Here is a 19,036-nt window from a genome sequence, read left to right on the forward strand (position 1 = left end):
CCCACGTACATGTTCTGTCATTATTATTACACGTTGCTGCCTGTGTACACATAATGGATGTGGATGGATGGATGGTCAGCAGATCATCGTTCGTACATAGCACTGCTTATTGCTCTCGACAAATAATCATAAAGTGGCAACAAGTGACGTGATCCATAAGCGCAGGAAGGCAGGCAAAAGGGCTCTCTCTCTCTCCTCTTGACTGCCGAGATCTATCTTGGTCCTCATATATAAGGCTTCCCCTGCAAATTGTTCCATTTCAGTCGACGTTCCCATTTTTCACACACCGACCGTCATGTGCACGCCATCCCGTCGTCGTAAATGAGCAAGGAAAGCAACGACGGCATCATTTTTTTAGCAATTTCTCGAACACTAGTAAATTGTGCACGGGTGAAATTGTGGAGAATTGAACTGTGTGAAAAGAAACAGAGTGAGACTTGGACACTGACTTTGGTGGCTTGGTTGGATCTTGACCGGAATCGGGACGCTATTTTAGGAACATGTTGATCAAGGTAAGAAATTTTGTGGCTAATTTTGCCCTCGTTTTATTTTCGAACCGGACAAAGTTTGGCATTGATTAATCATCAATCACCCCTAATCAGGGTGCTGATTGAAGAAATAATTGCTATTATTTACTGGGTCGACCATCACCTTCCCCCAAAATAATTTCTAGAAGGAGTCGTACCCATAAATAATTATGGGCTGTGAGCATTTAAAAATTGCAGTCTTCTGTAATCCTATGCATGCAATCCGTAATACGTAATCAATGCAGCAAGGAAGGATAATATTATGGAGATTTTTTTTTCACTCGGCTCACTCACACTTGTGATTATGCATGCGAATAAATACCGCTTGCAAGTTATTAACAAAAAACGAAAGATCCTGCCAGCCACATAAATTAGTCATTAGTTTGTCTCCTCATCAAGATAGATACTGCATTTGCACTGTAGCTGGGAATATCACTAACTGGTGATGATAAACAACACCAAAGTGCATAAGCATGGGCATGTTTTTAAGAAAAGATTCGTAATTTGAGAGAGCTAAAGGTGAAGCGAAATTGGTGAAAAAAAAAGTTTGGATGCCAGATCAATTGCAGATCTTCTTCCCTCGCCTCCTCCTCTTTTTTCGAGACACTATTATTTTTGTAATGGTTGGCAATATCTGCTTATCTAGCATTTATTATTTATTTCGTTGTAACACGACATGAAAACAATTATTCTTGGCCATTTATTGTTTAATTATACATACTTATTTCAGGGGGAGGAAAACGGAAATAATTTTTAAAATGGTGACAATTTTTTGGGGGTATTTTTTGGGTAAACCTCGTAATCTAAGAAATTCCAGGAATTTTACCCCATTTTTCAAACCTCCAATTATCTTATCTTGTATTTGTATGTGTCGTTAATTACGCCATAACGTCACCAGGACGGAATGGAATGCATATGTGATATGAAATTCATTCATGAGACATGAATGCATGTGGTGCAAGGGTATGGCAGGCTCGTCCATAAATCCATCCAAATGCATGCATAATTGTTCTCGTTTCCTTACGTTTGCCAGGTTTTGTAACGTTTTTATGTAGTCGCTCTTGTGACATGCTCATCATGCTGGGTGATTAAAGGCGTAACTTGTTTTTCCCGATGTATTTATTTACGTACGTACATAAAACTCGCCAACTCTCTCAAAAATCAATCCTCCCGTCCCGTTCTCTGGCCATGTGCCCCTTTCACTCCTCGAGCTGAATTCAGTCGTCAGATCTTTATTAAAATTAAGGAGCAAAATGAATGCAATATTGTCATTTTGTGTTCCTTGTCGTCGTCTCTTTTTAGACTTTGTTGTTTTGTTACGAGCCCCACCAAACCCAGCCACGCTGCAGGTATCTTGTCAAACAGGGCAGTTGAAACAGTTTTCCCTTCTGTGCACACGGTTGAATCGCGTATTTGATAAAATTCGCTCTCTGCTCTCCGATCCGTGATTGTGGTTAATTGACTGAAATGGGAATGACATGAGCATGTAAGATTTTAGATGCATCTGATCAAAACAAAATTGACGACGACAATGCAATGCAATAATCCGGCATGTTCTCTCTCTCTCTCTTCCGCAGTATGTGTCAAAGTTTTACATTTTTCGAGATTGAGACGACCGATTAAAATTCAGTAGGCATGCGAAACAAATTAGAATTCGACTATTGATACGTTTCGTGAGGCAGAGTGAGACTACATTGTTACGTGAACTCTCACAAATTGAGACGATTTGTCAAATGCCTATTTATAACGAAGTTTAGAAAATGTATTAATTTTGGCTTAAATATGTATGAAATAGGTTCATATTATTGGTATGTTAAGTAGTTATTGAACGGGACATGCTGAACTAAGGAGTGTATTCAGTAGACATGCGAAACACATTAGAATTCAACTAGTACATACATTTCTTGAGGCAAAATGAGATTTTATTGTTTGATGGACTCTCACAAATAGAAAATGAGACAATTTGTCAAATCCCAATTCTTAACTAACTTCTATTCTAACTAAAATCTGTTATGAATAATTTGGCTTAAATAAGAAATATAGGTCCATATTATTGACACGCTAAATAGTTATTTATTGAACGGGACCCGCTGACCTATACACAATAAATAGGAATGACCTACACTTTCCCTGATTATGTACATCCATTGTAAATAAACTATTAATTTCATTACGTGATTAATACGAAAGGGTACACGTTACCCAACACGATCTACTCGTGTCTTCGGTGGCAGCATCGGTCACTGCAATGCGACACTGACCGACACAAATCTTCTCTTAACATCCAACCAAATTAGCTCCCCTACGAAACGAAGCCATTGATTATCCTTCTTCTACACAACATTGATTAATGTCGGTCATGAGAAATCAAAAGCTGCAGAGATTCCTTCAGCAGCAGCAGAAACCACCTGCCCCTGACTGACTACCATTCCATTACTGATCACTAACAAATAATAATAAATAGCAGTCGTTCGTAGTAGTCACCGTGGTTGTCGTAATAATAATAAATGGACTGATAATACTAGGACTGAATTAAGGTTGCCTGCACGACCTTGATTAATGATGGCACAAGTATTTAGTAGCTCACATACACGATTAATTTATGAAACGGCTCGTTTGAATTACCAATTGCCAATTATGCTCCATTATTATTATTATTTATTATTGGAGGGTATTGATTGCGCCAAAAAACATGAAGAATCGATCTTCTCCTCCTCCTCCTCGTAAATACGTACGTACGTGTGTCAAACATCCCATGCGTACCAACCAAATTGAGATGTATTTACTTAAAGTGGTCAGGTGGACAGGAATTTAATGATGGATTGAAGATCCGTGGCGTCTGATTGGATTAATTACTGATCAGTAAATACAAATGGACACGTAGGGACACGAACCACCACCAAGCTTAAGAAAAAGAGTCTATTTGTGTATCTCTCTGGGTGGGTGGCATTTCTTGCTTGCTTTATTTTTTGCACATGTCTGTGTACCCAGTTACCTTCAGGGATAGATACACTTTGCATTACGTAATAATACGTATGTACGTATTTATTGGGAAGGAACGCGTCCTCCCATAACTCACGGATTCACACACACACATGTCACCCGTTTGACGTACGTGACATTGTAGGTAATGAAACACTTTCAGTTTTCAAGTGCACAGCAAATTAATCTTTTTTGGTCGGATATTCGCACACAGACAGAGAGACAAGGATTGAGCGATGTGGAGCAGGTCTGTGCATGTGTACTTGACAGTCAAGCAGTGGAGGCAGTGTCTTTTCCCTAAATGAAAATAAATGATTGAGATGTCGCGATAAAAGGGCTGGGTCTCTGATTCAGTCGTCGTCGTCGTCGTTGCAGGTTCAGCAAAAGAATTCATGCCAAATAAGTCTGGTTATGAGAACAAATATTTATTCATTTTAGTATAGATTATATTCGCAGAGATGTATGTATGTGTACAATTATTCCTTTTGAGAAAAGTCTAAACGCTCAGCGCTTCACAAAATTGCCCTATCCGAAATATATAAAAAGTCTGGTTTAATTCTACATATGTACATTCGTATGAGAAGAGTTGGTTGAAGATCGAGCAGGGACACGTCGTCTATTTACGAGCAGATAAGTAGTGCGTAGGTATGTATGTAGATGCATATGTGAGGCAATTTTGAGACTGGAATATCGCTTGGATCGATCTCACTTGGTACATTGCATTGCATTTGTGGTGGTCCATTGTTGGGCTTAACTTTGCAGCACTCTTTGCAGTAATGAATGGCTGGCTGAGATGAGATTGGAATGATTTCGTAGTCCTGTTTGGCTTGGTATTTACACTGATATGCGAACTATTCATGTGTGGAAGTGTGCGCCTTAATAAACTCGCCGAGATTAAAGGTAACCACGTTAAATGACGGATATGTATAAACGTACTTGAAAGACAGATGGGATCAATTGCGCGTTGACAAGACGGGGGGGAGCCGGCCAGGTCAGATCAGAGGTGTGGATTCGATGCCTGGTTGAAGCATGTAGTGCTGTACCGTACCGTATTTTATGCATGCATATGAAGGACAAGGCAAAAAAATGGCAAGTTTGTCGACATAATTTGTGTGGATTATTGTGCAAAAGTAATAATGCACAATAATTGTCCGCTAAGAAATTATCGCATTGTTTTTACCAAACAAACCGAAAATTGTAATTCTCACATTTGTTACGTTACGAAATAGTAAATGCTAGTAAATCTTTAATTTCGCATAAAATTAAGTCTAGTGTGCAAAATTGTAATTCCAATTTCGCAACATTTCCCATTTTTAATTAGATGGTTACAAAAAGAAGAAGAAGAGTAACGTAACTAGCGTGCATGCATATATTTAATCTTAAATAAATTTAATAAGAGAGAATGTTCATTGAAAAAAATTGCCATATATTGATTGATTTTTTTACACCCAAGCACACAAATCAATGAATAAATGCACATGCATCTTCTACTTTGACATTTTTGTGTCTGCCTGAACACAGCGTTTCGTTTCTTGCGGATTTGCTACATGCATTTCTTGCAGTGCAAAGCAAGAAGTGCAAAAAATGCGAGGTGCATAAAATTGCAAGAAAATGCACAAAATTACGCCACGTGTCATAAGTAGTACATCGGCGGGGCACAGTTTCTTGCATTTCGAGCAGGTCAAAATACCAATAGCTGCAAGAAACCACTTTCTTGCCTCTACATATTTCTTGCAAGTGGTTACTTACCCCCGAAACACTGCTTGGGCATAGCGTAACACAAGAATTTGCATGCGTTGTAATCATAACGATACGAATATATTAGCAACGAGTAGATATTACACGCATGCGAGTGCAGCAGCATCAATTATTTTTATGTAATTACTTTTACACTTGTATAACAATGATTATGATAATGAATAATTATTCGAATAAGTGAGTGAGACAGGGCAACAAGACTGCATTCATATACATGTTTTTGAGAGTAGGGCAGCTCCTCGCCTGGTTGTGAGGAAAGAAATGCACTGCAATTTTATTTTTGACCTTCCATTATTTATTTGTTCTTATTATTGTGATCATCATCGATAAGTGTAAGTATTGGAATGTAATGGGCATGCATAGTTGGTTAGTTAGTTGGAATGACCCTAATTATTGTGCACCTATTTATCTAGTTAATGGTGGCGTTATAGGTTGTTAGCATGTGTATTGCAATCATTGCAAATTTTTAGTAAATTCTACGACAAATTGGCACGAAAATAGTTCAGTTTTGCACTGAATTGGTCTTCATAATTATTCAGATTGAACTCAAACTTCGAATAGATACGCCAAAAAAGAAAGTATTTTTTGCCAATAATCTTCCATCATGGTCGATAAAAGAGTATAAATTATCGCCCACATTTTACAATACTGGTTGATTTTTATGAATACAAATCACAAATTAAGGGGCGGTTTTAACATCAAGTCAAACTTTTCACCTGTCTCTCTCTCTGCTAACTTTTTAGCATTGCACATTGTGTCGTATGAATCGTACGCAACTAACGAACTGCCACTTGGTTGGTGGCACATTGTATTGTATTTGATCAATCAAAGGTGTCCGTTGGCTGATCAAAAGCAAAGACATTGTGGACGGATAAGCATAATAATCACTCGTCTCTCTCTCTCTCTCTCCATCGTCCAATTCTAATTCGTATTCTGCTCAGCCACTTATTTATTTCTTGGTGGTGGTGGTGGTGGCAGTGGTGAGATGGATTTTGTCGGATGGACGACGACGTTGTTGGTGGGATCATGTCGTCGTCATTAAGAAAGAGAAAGATTAGAATCAAACCTCATAAATTTGTTGTTGGGACGAGGAGAGGACTCGAGATTAAAACATTTAATCAGCCAAGATTCAGGATGAAAATTAGGTGCATGTACAGGAAAGAATTAAGGGTTGCATGAGTGCATTAAGAAGACTTTTATGCATGCAAGGCTTATTTATGTACACGACTTTTACTTTCATCTTGTACTTATCGATAGTGCAGAATCTGAGGCAAATTGAGACAACTGGGGTACATTTTCCTAGAAACTTTGCCCAATTATATTAATACCTGAAAATGCATTCATTACTATTATGTAACGATTAAATAAGTGGTGAGGATATAAATGCAAATTTGTATTATTATTATTATTACGTATGCATATAATTATGGGTCGTGGTCCAATAATGTGTAACTTATGCCTCTAGAAGCCGAGTTCTTCCACCATGTGCTCACAATTAATCTCCACGTTAGGAATGAATAGTAGGAAGACAAAGGAAATTTAGAGTCATTGTGATTAATGGAATGGAATGCGTCAATGTCCAATTTTAAATCAAACCATCCCAACTTCCATTCCACGACATAAATAAATACGTATCCCTGTTCTTCTCAGGCAGGACAGCGCCATTGCAGTCAGAGGAGAACAAAATGGCATGTGTTATCCTTCTCCCAATGACATTTCGTAACAACAATTACCATTATCACTGATATTTTCTTATTGCGGCACGTGTATGGATGAAGGAACCGATTGTTTCCTTCGTGGCTCAATTTTACTGAAATTTCTATGTTTTTGGTTAGAAATTTGAAAATATTGTGGGTCAAATGAATGTCGTAAATTTTGTAAGCAATAATCACACCGTCGAAAAATGTGTTCATTTACGAAATGAAAATTCAGACCAAATTCCAATTCCTTCCGTTTAGCAAGAATTGTGCAGCCGACTCACGTCACGACATTTGATAGGCCATGATTTGAATGAGGTTCATCAATACAACAATAATGTAACGTGACAGGAGGTCAATTGGATTGGAATTTGTCGCTTATCCATTCTTTCTCTTACCCACACAACGCACACAATACTCCTCACGACACAATGGGATGGAATAAGCGATGCATTATTGCCTCATCCTTCCCATGCTGGTCTTGTTGTTGTCTTTGGTGCAATTTGTAATTCACCATTTTTTCACAGTAGTAGCAGTCGTTGTAAAAATAGGGACCATATTTAGATAGCAAAAAGATATTTATGGTGGTGTCGAGTAGAAATCACTGTGTCGAATTGTGCAGGAATCGACAAAAAGCTGGATTTTTGGTGCATAATCCTGCTGAAATTTCAATTTCTACAGAACTGTATGTGAATAATTTTGCATAGTTTCATGCATAAATCGCTCCGTAAATATTTTTTCTGCTGAACATTGGGCTAAATCTTTGCACAAAATCAGGCAACATTTCTTCAGAAAATAGGGTAAAATTTTGCACACATGCATAGTTCAAGATGAAATATGTACACCTGGACTCATGTTACCGTGTTTTTCAGCTTGTCTAATTATTAATAATTATGTAATTGAAGATGTGCAAATTCTCATTTTTTTGCATTTCCTTCCTTCCTCGTAAATGTCACAATTAGTTGGTAATCGATATGCAGGCGACCTTTGTAAAGTTGTAAAGAGAAAAAAAATGCTGTAAAGAAGAAAATGGGATTGGTTCTTGTTTTAAGATGTTCGCCTTTTCTGTGACGCAATCCCTCTCCACATAAAAATAAAAGACTGCATCTATTTGTATCTCTGTCCGTGGTCACTTGAGTGTTTGTTGAGTCGCGTAAGTAATGCAATGCCTGGGAGGAAGGTCTAATTTCGTGATTATGTTATTGACAAGAAGGGTTGAAAAATGAGGTATGTGCCCTTCTTTCACGACAAATGTATAGCATTGTGACATCCACAAAGGTTAGCGTGCTGCATATATCGCCAAGTTGGGCATGTGTAATTCAAAACCAAACCAAGCCATTAATTTTATGCGATGCGTTTACACGTATGCACACACGGGTCGCAATTTGTTTGTGCAATAATTTGTTTGAATTTGAACTAATTGGTTAATGAAGGGTGCTGGTGACGAAGGAATTTACGAGGTGCAGTGTGTATTGCATTATCTTCATCTTCATTATTTGGCCGCAGTGCCGTAAAAACGGAACTTTGCGCCTTTGTAAACAAATTATTGCTTAGGATATCGATACAAATATATTTTTTATTCCAGAGTTTAAATCCAAAATTGATAAAAAACAAGACAGAAATTGTTATGTCGCATTATTAGTAAAAATTTTAATAGAAAATTCAAAATAAAATTGGCCTGAATTGAAGAACTTCAAGTTAAATTTTGTTAAATTTCAAGATTTATGAGAATTATACGAATAGTATGAATTTCAACGTGTGCAATTTTTACGTCCACTATTGGCCTTATCTAGACACGGGCCTGTAGTCGTTGTACGTGTCAGTGTCATAAATCCTTTTTACGACGACGACGACCCATCCATCCACTCATTCACGACGACGGACTGCTGTTGCTGCTGCTCATCTTCCTTTCCTTCTCTGTCAATTGTCTCGTCACTTAGTTATTAGCACGTTGTTATGTGATTGTTACTTAAAAGGATGGATAATCAGATTGAGACTAAACCGACACGAGTGTCATGTCGTTGACGTTGCGGTGATGTGGTCACGACGCGGCACACGACTCCACTTACTTATGTATTATCTAACCACGCAACTTAACGACTGAATCCAATAGGCTGCTCATCCCATAAATTGCATGAGGGAAGAAATTGTGACAGATGGTTTTTTATGACGCCTGCATTTACACCGTGGAGGTATTCAAGTCAATAATTAATCTACATATGTATGCGATATTGAGCATGAGGTATAGATCTGTAAATAATTTTTTTCGGGTTTGCTAATTTTTTTTGCACTGAAAAGCAAGCCACGCAAGAAATTCGAGGTGTAAGAAACTGCGAGAAATAGCCGAACACCTTATGAACTATTCGCAATTTCTTGCACCTTGCAATTCTTGCAGGTCAAAATGTTTAGCTACAAGAAACCACTTTCTTGCCATTATTTCTTGCCATTATTTCTTGCCAGTGGTTACTTCCATTCGAAACACTGCTTGATCGATAGCTTGAGAAACTTTGCAAAATTTTGGCTCAATGATGTATACCATACAGTTCAATGAATATGCAAATGCACAATTCCATACTTCACGACGACGACCCGGCTCACAAGTGATCAAGGACTTTTCTGTACAGGACAATTATTTACTTCAATATCTGTTCCCATCTCGAGAAGATGCGACACAGTTTGTTACGCAACATTAACAATGAAAAAGTATATAATCCGACATAAGTTTGTGGCATCAAGAGGGTTTATTTATGTACGAATTCATTTACTAATCGTACGCAAGAGATGATAATGATTCATGACCAAGTAGTAATCAAAGTGAGATTGATTGCTTGCTTGTCGTTGTTTTGTTACTTGGTCATCATCGTTTAACCTTAAGAAAGGAATTAAATAATATTACACGCCAGCCAGCCAGCCAATCCACCAGTCAGAAGAATGTAATAATTGTACTGATTGACATCTTTATGAAGGGATGAGTGATTGTTGGACGGTGGTGGGTTTACCTTTACACGGTGTGATTATAATATTACACGCCATTTTAATATTAAATCGTGACTCGGCACTTAACCCAGGGAACACTTTGCCAATTAATAACTTTTTCCCTGTAAATAAAATCGGATGGAGGGATAGGATAGTTGAAAAAATGGTTTCGTCGTCAATGTCCAAAACGCGTTTTAAGCAGTTTTGGACGTCCAAAAGTGTCCAAAATAAGAAATGGGGCAAATTTTACAAGTTCTTTATTATTGAATCTTTCGATAATCCGTTAACTTTTATGTAATCTCCTGTTAATTTTGAGCATTTTGGTGTGAAATACGGCATGGTTTAGAAAATTCCTTAATTTCTCATAAGAAAACATGTTAAAACAAAAGGTTATCCAAATTTCGTGGTATTACACACACGCCAAAATGCTCAAAATTAATGGGAGATTACATATCTGTGCATGGATTTGTAAAAAAAGTCGCTTTTGGGCGTCAAAAACAAAACACTGGTTAAAAGATTTCGAATAAAAGTCGTAATTAAAAAAAAATTTCTAAATATAAAACTGCACCAATTTACATACATAGTGCAAAGTATGTTTAACATTTAGCCGTCTCATTTTATCCCATAACCACAACTAATTAAACTAGCCAAGTCATTTTATCCCCTCTTATCCATCTCTTTATCGATCCTGACCTTCACTTTGTCGCAGAAAGTGAAGAAGCAGCAGCAAGTTTGTCAATAATAAATGATAGTGTGCCGGTTATGATTAAATTGTTGTGTGCTGTACACTCACAATTAATTTGTTTAAGGTAAAAGAGATTAAATTTGTGGGTATAAGATGACCAACTATTTATTATCAAGGGTGGACTTGTAGCATACATAATTTCTGGTCCTCTTCCATCCATCCATTCGTCCATAACGATCATCTTGGTGAATCGATATTATGCAAATAAAGGAGAAGATCCCATCAAAAGATCGCATTGAGACACTTGTTGCATTGTCTTCATCTTCATCTTCATATTTTTTCAAGTATTTGGCAAATGCATCAAATGCTTGGTTGGTTGGTGGTCACAGTCACTAACACTCCTCGATCCTCAATAATTCTCAATAATTCATCCATTTTTCTCATGACCTTGTCGAGATTGGATGACTATCTCGATACGCGCCGACCTTTGCTTTACATATTTTATACGTCCTTAACCATCGATTCCACAATTAGAAAGATTAGAATTAGACCGATGGGTCCACTTGCATACTTACTTTTTAATGGCGACGTTTACTTAATCGAGCTCACTTTTTTTGTCATCTTGAATAGTGAATGATTATTATTTAGTTAGTTTTTTCTCGCTCTTTTTTTATTACCCAACTTTTTTAATAGTGGTAAATAAATCTAATAAGTAAATAAATTATGAAGAAAATCCGTCCGTTTTGTGTTACACAGTTGTAAAAAGAAGATAACCAAATTTGTGGTGGCGGCGACAAACGACAAATTATAGGTGCACCAGTTACTTACTCGTTGCCCTTCATAATTCAGCTCAATTTAAGACAATAATCGATTCACTGAAACAAAAGGTTAAAATCGTCAATAGTCAATCGTCTCGTGTGCATTATTTATGTAGGTTGGGCAGCAGCAGCAGCATCCACTTTGTTCTTCGATTTATAAGTGCGATTGTCTTTCTCTGCCTCTCTCGTCATAAAATTATGGGTTTGATTATAAATCTCGTGTGAATGGGAATGAAGTCAATTGATGTGTCCCTCGGTCGTTAAAGAGATAATCTGTTACGTATTTCGTTTAAGATGTCGGCTCGGATAAGCGTGCTGCAGTCAAATATTTTGCTACGTTGTGATTGTTACTTGGATTATGGATGCGGGCCATGTTAAATACGCTGTGCACTTGAAAATAAAAATATTATGTAGTCGATGGATCGATCGATATTGGCTAACTTGACTATTTAGTGCTCTCGGCAAGGAATTTGTTGTTGGCATTTGAACAATGTGAGAAACTTGGTGATAAACAACACCTCGTTATCCGAGAGGACAACATTCCTTTGTGGATGGAGGGCGGATATGTATCAGAGAAAAATTGTTGAAATTTGTGTTTAATATTTAGAAAAAACACGCCAAAATATCCACGAAATAAGTACGAAAAAAACAAAAATACGAATTTTCACAAAATTTGTACCTCTGAATATAATCCTCTGGACTTTTTATGGTAGAATTTCTTTGAGCAAAAAAAGTTCTTCCTGTAACGTCGAAATATTTGCTAAATATATGTGTATTAAAAAAATTAAATGAAATGTAAAAGATTTACGTATTTTTGAAATAATATCGGTCGTCATCAAGTGAAAAAGTTGTCAATAAATACATTTCAGCCCTCTAAAATAATATGATGGGGGCAAATACTAGTTTAAATTTAGAAAAATGTATTAATTTCTGGCCTGATTTAAGTTTAAAAAAATATGGAAGCAGTTGCGAAATGCAGTTTTTCATAGCGCACATGGCGAAAAACTCGTGATAGGTACTTGTTATGCGCACATTGGGAGTTGAACCATCCCGTTGAATGGACTCATCACAATGTACTAATTATTATATAAGGCGTCATCCATTATGTCATTTCGCTGAGGACGACCGTGTGTGTCATGTCACTCATTCAGTCATTCATGTCGCGGGACATTAACGTTTCATTTATCCTCATCCCTCGTCATTTACCAAGTTGTGGAGGTTTAAATTTTGGTGCGATAATAATTACACACGCCACGACGACGATGAGGCGTGCCACTCTTCGTCACACCCGCAGTGAGTGAACCTCTTCATCTCTTGAACTATGTACTAATTGGTGCCATTGTGACGCTGCACATTTTGAAAGAAATATGACGATGTCATTATTACGTCATTTCTTCGTCACCTGATGTCTTTTATTTATTTTAAATCCCTTCAAAACTTGACCCCAGTATCCGACAAAAACATGACAACAATTCTTCTGAATTTCCAAAAATACTCATTAAAAAAAATATTGCAAAATTTGTATCGTCTTTTTCTACGCATGTCTTGATAACGAATTGCAGATAGCTTTTTCCTTATTTTTCCACTAAAACTTCTGTGTAATCCGATTAATTGTTTATTTTAGGCGACGCTACGGACGAGTTTTCTCGCGGTGGTCGTCCTCGTGATCCTGACCCCCAGGGCGGACGCGTCCCCAAAAGTCGTAGGAAACAGGAAGGACTCCGATGACGCGGATGGAACAGTGGCCGTCCTTAATATTCAGGATCATAATAAGACGCAGTACCTGAATCAGAATTTTGATGGAGGTAATTTTTGTAAAACAATTGAAATTTGAGCAAAATTTTAGAGGTAATTTTTGTAAAAAATTGAAATTTTAAATCAAATTTTGAAGGACACTTTTGTAAAAATGTGAAATTTTGGACCAAATTTATATAATTTTGGATCAATTTTCTTGAAAAATCTGTTATTTTGGTAATTCTTCCTCTTTCACTGTCATTTTTTTGTGTTCCTTCTTTTACCTCACAGGAAATTACAATTATGGTTACGATATCAAACCGTCGGGTCCCTTGGGACAGTTTCACCATGAAAATAAAGCCGTGGACGAAGTAGTTTACGGTTGCTATGGCTACCTCGATCCCAATGAAGAGGACCAAATCACCTTTTACATTTCCGATGCGTGGGGTTATCGTCCAGTGAAGCAGGAACAACCGGTCGAGATTTTCTACCCGGCCGATAACCCGGAAGGGACAGGACATCACAATGGCAAATTGACACCCTGGGCGGACATCGTCTTTCCGGAAAAATGCATCTATTTCGCCAAAGAAATTGCGGCCGCGGTACCGAAAAAGGCGTCAACGGCGTCAAGCAGAAGACCGATCGGTGTGTCGTATTCCTCAACACTGCAACAATCTCCGCATACGACGACGCCACTGCTTCCGTTCACGTCGTCACCTGCGCTGAAACAACAATCGACCCATACCTCGTCGTCGCCACCATTTACGCCATCGTCACCGACGGTGCGAGGAGGAGGAAGTGGGGGTGCGCCAACTACGACGAATCCATTTGCTGGAGGGGACCGAAGGAGACCAAATTCATTTTTGAATCCGGGCTTCAAATCCATCACGAATACACCGACGGCGTTGGCTAGTGAAGCTATTGGGAGCAATAGTGGAGGCATCGATGGGTCGCCGGGACCAGGTCCGTAAATGTTATTGTGTCTTGTTCTTATCTGAGCTTTCTTGACTTGTCTGTGTCTTGTTGAATTGCATGGATTTTTTGCATGACTTTTTTCATTTATTGCGATGATATTGTGCTTATTTATTATTTATTTCTTTCTTGTCCTCTCTTATTCCGTCGCTGCTGTTCTTCTGATCGTCTAGCTGGTGCTCCAGGTCGATCTTTTGTGGGACCTTATTCTCCAGGTCAATTTATTCTCTAAATCAATTTTCAGTTTGCAATCATTTGTTGTTGGGATAATTGGGTCGATTTTCTGTGGGGGCTTACCTAATTGAAATTGGGTGGTTTATGTATAGGACGTTCCGGAATTAATGGAGGCAATGGTGCCCCCGCTGGACCAGGCGGTGCTGGAGGACCAGGTAATTTAACTTACAATGAAGGTTTCAAAGCACGTTTAGCAGAGATATTTTAATCCGAAGAGGAGAAATCACGCAGCAAATTTTGAAAGTGTAAACTTTGCAAACTTTTTCTTTTCTCTGGATGCAAATATCTCTGTCAAACCTGAGCATTGGGAGATCGTTTCGTTTGCAAATTTTATACTAATTAAATTTTCGACCGATTAATTCTAATTTGGTCAAAATCTGAAAGCATAAGTTCGGATACCTGTATTGTTACTGATTGATAAGTCCTACACAAAATATGGATTACTTATCACTGAACATTTTGCTTAGGCGGCAGCGGTGGATCCAGTTCTGTAGGACCAGCCGGACATGGTGGCGCTGGAGGTCTCGGTGGAGGAGGTGGACGTTCGCAGGATGGCCCAGGAGGAAATGCTGGGCCTGGAGGGAGTGGTGGATCGGGAGGATCGGGTGGAGGACAGGCCCCCGGTGGTCATGGAGGAAGCGGAGGAGGAGGTACGTTGGTAGACGTAGTTGGTCTTTCTTTCGTGGGTACTCAAGAGTTTGTGGTGCTACGATTAGGTGGATTTGGTGGACATGGATTTGTCGGCGGTTCAGCAGGACCTGGTGGCAGTGGGGGATCAGGTGGCAGTGGAGGCCTTGGGGGTCACGGAGGACATGGCGGATTTGGCGGCAGTGGTGGGGACGGAACTGACGGCGCAGGTGGTTCAGGTGGTAGTGGTGGGTCGGGTATGTTGTAAAAGAAATGATGTAAACTTAAACCTGGTGCAATTGTAAAGATGCGTTTATACTTCTATTCTTGATAACTTGCGCCATAGTTGAATTATAACATTGGAGCTAATTACCAGGGGGTGAAGTATAGATGTAGCTTAAGACTATTCTCTTTCAGGAGGTCCAGGCGGTTCCGGAAGTAGTGGAGCGGCTGGGTCCGGTGGAAGTGGTGGTGCCGGTAAGATGACCTTCATAAATATGTAGTTACCACCACTCTGGTCAAGTTAATTTGTGTTTAACACCACAAAAATAAAATATTTTCCAGGCGGTCTTGGAGGCAGTAACGGTCCCTTCGGCGGCGGCGGTGGTGGTGCACGACCTTCCTACTCCACCGGAGCGAGCTACACGCCCCAACATGACACCACTCCACCCGCTCGTAGCACTCCGTCCCGACCTTCACCCGTCGTATCGACACAATCTCGACCACCAGCAGTGGATCCCGCCTACGCCAGCTACGATGAAGGCTCAACCGTCGGAATTACTCCGGACGCTCCTCAACCACCCGCTCCGTCTGCTTCTCTTCAGAGACAACCACCTCGCGGAACTTCATCCTCCTCTTCCCCTCCTCCTTCCCGACCTTCCGCCGTATTCCAGCAACAGCACCCAAATCTCTCCTCCAACCCACCCCCACACCCGGCCGGTGGCGAAGGTGGCGAAGAAGACACAAATTCACTCCCTCCATTCCGCTACACCAATTCTCCCGACCCCGTCCACTCCAGCAATCCGTACACTGGAGGAGCAGGCACCCCACAAAACCAACACCCTTACCAACAACAGCCCTCTTCCCATAACGTGGACGACAACGTGTACAACAATCCCCCCACTTCGACAGAGGAGTATTCCCCCCAACTACCAGCACTAGGCAACCCACCCCACTCGTTCGGCCACCACAAGTCTCATCCCCCTTTACACGACCTCCCACCTCACCCTTCACCTCTGGTGGCGACAACACCGCTAATCCTCCCCCATCTCCAACCAGACGCCAGCAAGGCCGACCAACAACACCTCTGCAGCCTCACCATCATCAACAACAACCTTCTCAACCTCAACACGAATCCGTCGCGGAGGGAAGCACGGTCGGAATCTATCCAGATCCAACATCTGGCGAACAAGCCTCCTTGACACCGAATACTCAAGCATACTCGCATCCACCACAAGCACCTTCGACCACCAATTATCAGAGAGAAACGACCCGGTCGCACCCACAGACCAACCGACCAGCACCCATAAATCGGAACACGTTGAGACCATCTTCTTCGCATACGGAGAAGGACACTGAGCCCTACAGAAGACCGACCAACACGCACCGACCACAACCACAATACTCTCAAGAACAGTTTAGCCAACCTCCTCCGCACAGTGGGGAGGGATTTAACCCGGCCGAATATTATGGCAAAATTCCCGGCGCCGTGGTGTCCAACGTTCCTGTAATTTTCTATCCGGACTGCAACGCGGCTGCATTTTCTCAACCGGCGATCGTTCCCTATTGTCCGGCAGCCGGACAGGGGACGTCATGTCCGAACGAGTCTCCACTCCTGTCATCGCAAGCCAACTTTCGACGAAGCGCGTACGTCGTACCGGCGACCGGGAGAAGGACGGCGAGACGAGTGGTGGGCGTTAAGCGGAGGGCGAACAGGCGGTTGAGAGAGTGAAAAATAAGAAAAATTTAAAATTCTATGAAAAAATATATTTGAGGTGTTTCGGGCGAGAAAAAATGTACCTGTAATTTTTTTAAAGTTAAAAATGAATCGTCACACAACAAACAAGTGCGATGATGGAATTGGATTTTTTTAACAGGTTGAAAAAATTATCCAACTTCCAAACTGGTAAAAATAAGGATAATGATAATTATAAGATTTGACCTATTATTTATTACAACTTTTCTCTAATAATTGAGATTTACATATTTAGCAAGTAAATACGATTAAAAGATGTAAATTTTATTACGACATTGTTTTGAAATAATAAATGGAGAAAATCACCACATACAAGTTGTGTAATATGGCAATTTTAGTCTCTCCCAATGTTATGAGTTTCTTTGGGGCGATCGATTCTCACAATTTTTGAAGCAACGGCATAAATTCCGTGGTATTGGACGTCCTGTGGGGCCGTATCGTAGTGGTAGTGGCCAGCTTGGGCAGGTCCGGAGTGGGTGGTCCACCCGTGAGAGTGCTCCACGCGGAGGTCGAGACCCTGTAATTAATCAATTAATTTCAATACTAAAATGGATCCCGTAACGGAGAAGGGCTGAGATTTATTAATTTCTTACGGGGTCGGTCGAAACCAGGATCGACTGGGACATGAAGGGCGGTTCTACCCGGAAGAACTTGAGCCACTCCTCGACATCGTTATCCGTGAGGAGTGGTTTCGTGGAAAAGTCTCGCATGACGTGAATCTTGGTGGGGGCACGGTCCACAGTGAACAGCCCTCCAAGTCCGACGGGGGTCGAGGCTGTAAACTTCTTGTTGAGACAGTCACGCAAAATCGTGGTGAAATTGGTGGCAGGGTCGAGTTTGTGGGAGACTTTGATGTCCAAAACCTATTATAATTTTGAAATAGAATTTACATATGTATACAAATAAATATGTCAAATTGTATCCACCTTTCCTGCCCCACTGGACACGAGCACGTTGACCAAGAGGCTGCTGTCCGTTTCAGTATCGGACAAAGTCTTAACGGTCAAATCTGTCTCGTTCTGGGACGAGGTTAACGCCACTTTCGACCTATTGACGACTTTATCATCAGGAGAGAGGTACATGTTGACGATGAGCTAAGCAAGAAAATGAGATAAGCGTCTCATTGTTTTATACTCTACATATGCATATCTTAAATTTTGCGATATGTACCTCGCAGTTCGACCCTTGAGACTTGAAGGGTCCCGCCCCCGCACCGGAAATGTACCATCCTTCCGGAAACTTATCTGCGCCCACACATTCGGGAATCAAGGTCCGCAGGTCGTACACTTTGTCCCTCTGCACGAGTGGGATGAGATACGGGACGCCACCAATGTCAGCAATGACGCAATATCCACCAATTCCTTGATTCGAATTTTAATGTACAGATTACCGATATAATTACGTATGCAAATTGTGAGACTAACCATTCGTGGCCAGATTGTACGGTGGTTCAGCAAGATTGGGACAATCTACGACGTTAACATCCACATTTTGAAAGTAGGCTTTGAGATTCTCGTTCAAAGCTGCCAAGAAAAAGTTTAGTAAATACAAATGAAATTTGGGTAGTTTGCATATCAAATTATTTCTTGTGATACGATACCTTTACAAATGTCCTCAATGTCGACGGAGGGCAGGACAAACTCCTCCACGGGAAATTTCGTCGCCATTTTTCTGGACCAAAAATATTTTTGAGATTCTGTTTTTGTTTTCTATTATTCTGTCGTCGTTGTTGTTGTTGTTGTCACCAGGACTTGTTCCGTACTGGTGAAATTCCACTCGGAGCAAGTGGTAAGACAAGTTTGCTCCTAAAGAAAGATCATATCGCATCCAAGTCTCCTTCAAATGTCAAGTTTATTGCATAAATAATCACAATCATAGTTATTTACTTTGTCATCCTCCTACTCTGACTGGAACAGGTTTGGTTTTTAATGAATTCTGAATAAGGGTTGCACTGCAGGTGGTTTGTTACTTATTCATTCGTGCCAGCAGTGACCGCGGAAGTGTGCGGACAGAGGGACAATGTCAATGTCCCCATCATCTGCTCATGTATA

General features: G+C 40.2%; 2 protein-coding genes across 3 annotated transcripts; one reads left to right on the top strand and one right to left on the bottom strand.

Moving 5' to 3' along the window:
• Positions 1-177: 177 nt before the first annotated feature.
• On the top strand, positions 178-17,151 carry LOC110863245 (collagen alpha-1(I) chain). Of its 2 annotated transcripts, XM_035846534.1 has the most exons (9): positions 178-512; positions 13,068-13,248; positions 13,469-14,140; positions 14,323-14,364; positions 14,476-14,538; positions 14,851-15,033; positions 15,100-15,267; positions 15,428-15,487; positions 15,575-17,151. In XM_035846534.1, the coding sequence occupies exons 1-9, from the start codon at positions 501-503 to the stop codon at positions 16,429-16,431; spliced, it is 2,238 nt and encodes a 745-aa protein (XP_035702427.1). In that variant the 5' UTR covers positions 178-500; the 3' UTR covers positions 16,432-17,151. The 2 variants fall into 2 exon arrangements, with proteins under 2 accessions (XP_035702427.1, XP_021968195.1); XM_022112503.2 differs by lacking the exon at positions 14,323-14,364.
• On the bottom strand, positions 17,143-18,869 carry LOC110863246 (ester hydrolase C11orf54). The gene is made up of 6 exons (XM_022112504.2): positions 18,586-18,869; positions 18,410-18,508; positions 18,156-18,346; positions 17,912-18,079; positions 17,579-17,848; positions 17,143-17,502 (listed from the first exon to the last, which is right to left on the bottom strand). Exons 1-6 carry the CDS (start codon positions 18,650-18,652, stop codon positions 17,320-17,322), a joined length of 978 nt encoding a protein of 325 aa, XP_021968196.1. The 5' UTR covers positions 18,653-18,869; the 3' UTR covers positions 17,143-17,319.
• Positions 18,870-19,036: the final 167 nt, after the last annotated feature.

This window comes from Folsomia candida, unplaced genomic scaffold (genome assembly GCF_002217175.1).
Source record: "Folsomia candida strain VU population unplaced genomic scaffold, ASM221717v1 Fcan01_Sc001, whole genome shotgun sequence".
Taxonomy (NCBI): domain Eukaryota; kingdom Metazoa; phylum Arthropoda; class Collembola; order Entomobryomorpha; family Isotomidae; genus Folsomia; species Folsomia candida.

Excerpts from the sequence above, each read along its gene's own strand:
- LOC110863245 (XM_035846534.1), top strand. Across the intron at positions 14,141-14,322 it reads CGATGGGTCGCCGGGACCAG|CTGGTGCTCCAGGTCGATCT; the intron begins GTCCGTAAATGT and ends CTGATCGTCTAG. Across the intron at positions 15,268-15,427 it reads AGGTGGTAGTGGTGGGTCGG|GAGGTCCAGGCGGTTCCGGA; the intron begins GTATGTTGTAAA and ends ATTCTCTTTCAG.
- LOC110863246 (XM_022112504.2), bottom strand. The coding sequence starts at position 18,652 with ATGGCGACGAAATTTCCCGTGGAGGAGTTTGTCCTGCCCTCCGTCGAC. Across the intron at positions 18,509-18,585 it reads CATTGAGGACATTTGTAAAG|CTTTGAACGAGAATCTCAAA; the intron begins GTATCGTATCAC and ends TTTTCTTGGCAG. Across the intron at positions 18,080-18,155 it reads CTCAAGGGTCGAACTGCGAG|CTCATCGTCAACATGTACCT; the intron begins GTACATATCGCA and ends TTTCTTGCTTAG.